Below are 7,055 nucleotides of genomic sequence, written 5' to 3'. Positions count from 1 at the left end.
GTGTGTGACCCTGTGTGTGTGACCCTGTGTGTGTGACCCTGTGTGTGACCCTGTGTGTGACCCTGTGTGTGTGACCCTGTGTGTGTGACCCTGTGTGTGTGACCCTGTGTGTGAACCTGTGTGTGAACCTGTGTGTGAACCTGTGTGTGAACCTGTGTGTGAACCTGTGTGTGAACCTGTGTGTGTGTGACCCTGTGTGTGACCCTGTGTGTGTGTGACCCTGTGTGTGTGTGTGTGTGACCCTGTGTGTGTGTGTGTGTGTGACCCTGTGTGTGTGTGTGTGTGTGTGTGTGTGTGTGACCCTGTGTGTGTGTGTGTGTGACCCTGTGTGTGTGTGTGTGACCCTGTGTGTGACCCTGTGTGTGACCCTGTGTGTGTGACCCTGTGTGTGTGACCCTGTGTGTGTGAACCTGTGTGTGTGTGACCCTGTGTGTGTGTGAACCTGTGTGTGTGTGACCCTGTGTGTGTGTGACCCTGTGTGTGTGTGTGTGTGACCCTGTGTGTGTGTGTGTGTGACCCTGTGTGTGTGTGTGTGTGACCCTGTGTGTGTGTGTGTGTGACCCTGTGTGTGTGTGTGTGTGACCCTGTGTGTGTGTGTGTGTGACCCTGTGTGTGTGTGTGTGTGACCCTGTGTGTGTGTGTGTGTGTGACCCTGTGTGTGTGTGTGTGTGTGTGACCCTGTGTGTGTGTGTGTGTGTGACCCTGTGTGTGTGTGTGTGACCCTGTGTGTGTGTGTGTGTGACCCTGTGTGTGTGTGTGTGTGACCCTGTGTGTGTGTGTGTGTGACCCTGTGTGTGTGTGTGTGTGTGTGACCCTGTGTGTGTGACCCTGTGTGTGTGACCCTGTGTGTGTGTGTGTGTGACCCTGTGTGTGTGTGTGACCCTGTGTGTGTGTGTGACCCTGTGTGTGTGTGTGTGTGACCCTGTGTGTGTGTGTGTGACCCTGTGTGTGTGTGTGTGACCCTGTGTGTGTGTGTGTGACCCTGTGTGTGTGACCCTGTGTGTGTGACCCTGTGTGTGACCCTGTGTGTGTGTGACCCTGTGTGTGTGTGACCCTGTGTGTGTGTGACCCTGTGTGTGTGTGACCCTGTGTGTGACCCTGTGTGTGACCCTGTGTGTGACCCTGTGTGTGACCCTGTGTGACCCTGTGTGACCCTGTGTGTGTGTGACCCTGTGTGTGTGTGTGTGTGTGTGACCCTGTGTGTGTGTGTGTGTGTGTGACCCTGTGTGTGTGTGTGTGTGTGTGTGACCCTGTGTGTGTGTGTGTGTGTGTGTGTGTGACCCTGTGTGTGTGTGTGTGTGTGTGTGTGTGTGTGAGACCCTGTGTGTGTGTGTGTGTGTGACCCTGTGTGTGTGTGTGTGTGTGTGTGTGTGTGTGACCCTGTGTGTGTGTGTGTGTGACCCTGTGTGTGTGACCCTGTGTGTGTGACCCTGTGTGTGTGTGTGACCCTGTGTGTGTGTGTGACCCTGTGTGTGTGTGTGACCCTGTGTGTGACCCTGTGTGTGACCCTGTGTGTGACCCTGTGTGTGACCCTGTGTGTGACCCTGTGTGTGACCCTGTGTGTGTGACCCTGTGTGTGTGACCCTGTGTGTGTGACCCTGTGTGTGTGACCCTGTGTGTGACCCTGTGTGTGACCCTGTGTGTGTGTGTGTGTGACCCTGTCTGTGTGTGTGTGACCCTGTGTGTGTGTGTGTGTGTGACCCTGTGTGTGTGTGTGTGTGACCCTGTGTGTGTGTGTGTGACCCTGTGTGTGACCCTGTGTGTGACCCTGTGTGTGACCCTGTGTGTGACCCTGTGTGTGACCCTGTGTGTGTGACCCTGTGTGTGACCCTGTGTGTGTGACCCTGTGTGTGACCCTGTGTGTGTGAGACCCTGTGTGTGACCCTGTGTGTGTGTGACCCTGTGTGTGTGACCCTGTGTGTGTGACCCTGTGTGTGTGACCCTGTGTGTGTGACCCTGTGTGTGACCCTGTGTGTGACCCTGTGTGTGTGTGTGTGACCCTGTGTGTGTGTGTGTGACCCTGTGTGTGTGTGTGTGTGACCCTGTGTGTGACCCTGTGTGTGACCCTGTGTGTGTGACCCTGTGTGTGACCCTGTGTGTGACCCTGTGTGTGACCCTGTGTGTGTGAGACCCTGTGTGTGTGACCCTGTGTGTGACCCTGTGTGTGACCCTGTGTGTGTGTGTGACCCTGTGTGTGTGTGTGTGACCCTGTGTGTGTGTGTGCGACCCTGTGTGTGTGTGTGTGTGCGACCCTGTGTGTGTGTGTGTGTGCGACCCTGTGTGTGTGTGTGTGTGCGACCCTGTGTGTGTGCGACCCTGTGTGTGTGCGACCCTGTGTGTGTGCGACCCTGTGTGTGTGCGACCCTGTGTGTGTGCGACCCTGTGTGTGTGTGTGTGCGACCCTGTGTGTGTGTGTGTGTGTGAGTGACCCTGTGTGTGTGTGTGTGTGTGACCCTGTGTGTGTGTGTGTGTGACCCTGTGTGTGTGTGTGTGTGACCCTGTGTGTGTGTGTGTGTGTGACCCTGTGTGTGTGTGACCCTGTGTGTGTGTGACCCTGTGTGTGTGTGACCCTGTGTGTGACCCTGTGTGTGTGTGTGTGTGACCCTGTGTGTGTGTGTGTGTGTGTGACCCTGTTTGTGTGTGTGTGTGTGACCCTGTTTGTGTGTGTGTGTGTGACCCTGTTTGTGTGTGTGTGTGTGACCCTGTTTGTGTGTGTGTGTGTGACCCTGTTTGTGTGTGTGTGTGTGACCCTGTGTGTGTGTGTGTGTGTGTGTGTGTGACCCTGTGTGTGTGTGTGTGTGTGTGTGTGTGACCCTGTGTGTGTGTGTGTGTGTGTGTGACCCTGTGTGTGTGTGTGTGTGTGTGTGTGTGTGACCCTGTGTGTGTGTGTGTGTGTGTGTGACCCTGTGTGTGTGACCCTGTGTGTGACCCTGTGTGTGACCCTGTGTGTGACCCTGTGTGTGACCCTGTGTGTGTGTGTGACCCTGTGTGTGACCCTGTGTGTGTGTGTGACCCTGTGTGTGACCCTGTGTGTGTGTGTGACCCTGTGTGTGACCCTGTGTGTGTGTGTGTGTGACCCTGTGTGTGTGTGTGTGTGTGACCCTGTGTGTGTGTGTGTGTGTGACCCTGTGTGTGTGTGTGTGTGACCCTGTGTGTGTGTGTGTGTGTGTGACCCTGTGTGTGTGTGTGTGTGTGACCCTGTGTGTGTGTGTGTGTGTGACCCTGTGTGTGTGTGTGTGTGTGACCCTGTGTGTGTGTGACCCTGTGTGTGTGTGACCCTGTGTGTGACCCTGTTTGTGTGTGACCCTGTGTGTGTGTGTGTGTGTGTGTGTGTGACCCTGTGTGTGACCCTGTGTGTGTGTGACCCTGTGTGTGTGTGACCCTGTGTGTGTGTGACCCTGTGTGTGACCCTGTGTGTGACCCTGTGTGTGACCCTGTGTGTGACCCTGTTTGTGTGTGACCCTGTGTGTGTGTGTGTGTGTGTGTGTGTGACCCTGTGTGTGTGTGTGTGTGTGTGTGTGTGTGTGACCCTGTGTGTGTTTGTGTGTGTGTGTGTGTGACCCTGTGTGTGTGTGTGTGTGTGTGTGACCCTGTGTGTGTGTGTGTGTGTGTGTGTGTGACCCTGTGTGTGTGTGTGTGTGTGTGTGAGACCCTGTGTGTGTGTGTGTGTGTGTGTGACCCTGTGTGTGTGTGTGACCCTGTGTGTGACCCTGTGTGTACCCTGTGTGTGACCCTGTGTGTGTGTCTGTGTGTGTGTATGACTCTGTGTGTGTGTGTATGATCCTGTGTCTTACAGGTGCGTGTGTATGACCCATCATGCCAGAGGAGGCCTGTGCTGGAGTCAAAGTTTGGTGAGGTTCCTCTGACTGCTCTCTCCGTACCGTCTGGTGAGAACAGTGTGGTGGTTGGGAACACACACGGCCAAATCGCCATCCTCGACCTACGAAAAGGTGTGTGTGTGTCTGATCTGATCCTCAGTGAGTGTGAGAAAACACTGATTTATTAAACGTGTGTAACTGCTGAATTGAAGCGTGTAATCGGAGTGTTCGAGCTCACAGTCACTGGCCAATCAGACGGCTTCATTAAATTTCATTACATCAAATATGAAGTGTATTTATGTATGTATGTATGTATGTGTGTGAGTAGGTCTGGTGCGTGGGTGTATGAAGGGTGTGGCAGGTAGTGTGAGGGGGCTGCAGTGTCACCCATCATTGCCCCTTGTAGCCTCCTGTGGCCTCGACAGATTCCTACGCATACACAACCTGCAGGACAGAACAATAATGCACAAGGTACACACACATACACACACCTCTGGCTTTTTTCACTCTTAAACATTGTTTGTTCGTGTAAAAAATAGTGTGTGTGTGTGTGTGTGTGTGTGTGTGTGTGTGTGTGTGTGTAGGTGTATATGAAGTCCCGATTGAACTGTGTGTTGCTCTCCAGTAAAGATCTGCAGGTGCGTCCATCAGTGTTTATTTATGAAACCTGTGTGTGTGTGTGTGTGTGTGTGTGTCTAAATATAACATCAATTTTTTCTCCTGAAGCAGTGTGTTACAGATGAGGATAAGCAGCTGGAGGAGATTAAGACAGAAGTGGATGAGGTCTGGGACGCCATGGAAACAGTGACTGAGAAGAGCAACAAAAGAGCAGCCCAAGATGAGCAGGAAGTTCGAGAAGTGACAGAAAAAGACAAGAAGAAAAATAAAAGAACAAAAGAGTGACCATGGATTTCTTGCTGATGTGTGTGTGTGTGTGTCAGGAGGATATGTTGACTTTGGTTTTTGGTTCTCTTTAAGGTTCTCTGGGTTTTTCCTCTGGCTTTAGTGCAGTGAAAGTTCTCCTGCAGTGCCTATAGTGACCGTTAGGGATCAGTATCATCATGCCCCTGCACATAAATAAGTGTGAAGCTCGAGTTGAACGCAAACTTTTCTGAAATTACTGGATTTTTATAACTATAAAGTTTCCTGTGTACGTTTCTGAATAAATCGCTTTTGTCCAGCGTAATGAATGAGGCCTGTGTGTGTGTGTGTGTGTGTGTGTGTGTGTGTGTGTGTGCATAATAACTGAATTAGGTCAACAACAAAAAAAATTATTATTTTATGGCCATAACCACTTGTTTTAAGTAATGTCATTAGTCAGGGTACACTGTAAAATAATTTGTTTTATTAATATTTTTCTCATTACTTACTAATTTTAACAATTATAATTTTATTGAAAAATTACTCACATAGACACACTGGAATCACCCAGGATTTTTCTAGCTGGGTATGGACATAGTTTCCTCTCCTAACGTGGCAATATAGACTCTAGAGTGTCATATTATTTATTGCATTTAAATATGCACTATAACCAAATCAACAGTGAAGGTGAAAGAGACAAACTACTAAGCAGAAAGAATAGTTAACTTCATTAATTGTATTTGAATGCTAAATTTATTTGTTAAATACAACAGCACAATTGATTTGAAAATTAAAAAGATTAAGTATGAAATAGGCTTTTATGATTGTGAAAACATCACTGGAATTTATGAGACAGTTGAGGTACTTTTTCAAAAAATAAACAATGTAGCTGTGCTGTGATTGCTGTTTTTTTTTTTTTTTTTATTGTTTAACATTTTAAGATTATCACAATATGCAGTATACATTGTCCAATCAATTGCATATTCTGCCACATGGTACTAAAGCAAAACAAAATAACCCATGGAAATCAAACGGTTGCTAAACAGTTGTCCTTCTCATCACACCATTTCTTTATGCTGCCAAAAATGATCCCACATTTTTTTTCCATTTCTGCAGTCTCACCAACATGTTCTAATATGATGCGGTTTCAATCATTCCTTTCAGTCCAATCTTTCAGATCAGGGGTTTTGGGGCATTTCCAATTGCGTTAGATCATCCTGGAAGCTGCGATACAACCAATCTTAATAAGGGTAAATGCATTTTTTGTTATGTTGGGTACCACTGATTTATCTCCAGGAAGGCTTAATTGTGGTTATATGGTTAGAAAAGAGCCCAGCTATTCTCCAAGTACTTTCAGAATTCTATGCCAGAATGGATGAATTAGAGAACATTCCCATATCATATGCAAATAAGTACCCTCTTCTCCCATTTTGATCCAGTGTAACTCAACATCTGTCTCCCCCCAGTGTTTCCTGTTCTCTGGTTTTAGGAGACTCTATTCTGAGGCATGTGAAATTAGCTAGACCTTTAGGGGCACCAGCAGCACAGGTTTTGTGTATACCGGGAACCAGGGCGCTGGACATAGCAGGTCAGCTTAGATTCTTAGGAAAGCATAGGTTCTCTAAGATAGTTTTTCACACAGGAGCTAATGATATACGCCTTCGACAGTCAGAAGTTACTAAGAGTAATATTATAGAGGTGTGTTAATTAGCGAAGGCAATGTCCGATGCAGTAACATGCTCTGGCCCCATCCCAATGCGACGTGGCGATGTAGCCTACAGCAGGTTATGGTCGCTAAACTGCTGGATGTCCGAGTGGTGCTCCAAAAATAATGTGGGCTTCATTAATAATTGAAGCATTTTTTAAGGCAAGGCTGGCCTGTTAGGGCGGGACGGTATCCATCCCACTCGGGAAGGTGCTGCTCTCATTTCTTGTAGTATAGGTCATAGTCTCAGAACAGCACTAGTTAACAAGTGACTGTCTAGAGCCAAGGCCAGGGAGCAGACAGACAGGCTAAACCGACCGTCTGCTAGCTGCACAGAGTCTTCACTCAGGATCCACCATATTGAGACTGTGTCTGTCCCCCGAGCGAAACCAAAATATAGGAATTCTCAGAAAGTCTGTTTTAGTAACCTGATTAACATAAAATTAAATAGGACTGAACGCACAGCAGCACCTCTGATCTAAAAATAGGATTGTTGAATATTAGATCTCTCACGTCTAAAGCGCTGACTATAAACAAAATTATTACCGACCAGGAGTTTAATATAATGTGTTTGACAGAAACGTGGATTAAATCAAATGAATATTTAGCATTAAATGAAGCGAGTCCTCCTGGGTATAGTTACATACACCAACCCCGTCTAAATGGCAGAG

At 48.3% G+C, this 7,055-nt stretch overlaps 1 protein-coding gene across 2 annotated transcripts in view; it reads left to right on the top strand.

Moving 5' to 3' along the window:
* Nucleotides 1-5,004, top strand: part of wdr74 (WD repeat domain 74) — a 20,643-nt gene extending 15,639 nt beyond the window's left edge. The window contains exons 8-11 of one of the 2 annotated variants that reach the window (XM_083569457.1): nucleotides 3,797-3,950; nucleotides 4,147-4,289; nucleotides 4,403-4,456; nucleotides 4,548-5,004. In XM_083569457.1, the coding sequence (XP_083425583.1) occupies nucleotides 3,797-3,950; nucleotides 4,147-4,289; nucleotides 4,403-4,456; nucleotides 4,548-4,721 (525 nt within the window). In that variant the 3' untranslated portion in view covers nucleotides 4,722-5,004. Of the gene's footprint in view, nucleotides 1-3,796; nucleotides 3,951-4,146; nucleotides 4,290-4,402; nucleotides 4,457-4,544 lie in introns of both variants that reach the window. The other variant, XM_083569456.1, reaches the window with a different exon arrangement.
* Nucleotides 5,005-7,055: the final 2,051 nt, after the last annotated feature.

Source organism: Silurus aristotelis, assembly GCF_946808225.1.
Source record: "Silurus aristotelis genome assembly, chromosome: 18".
NCBI classification, from domain to species: domain Eukaryota; kingdom Metazoa; phylum Chordata; class Actinopteri; order Siluriformes; family Siluridae; genus Silurus; species Silurus aristotelis.
This window is presented reverse-complemented; position numbering and strand designations above follow the sequence as displayed.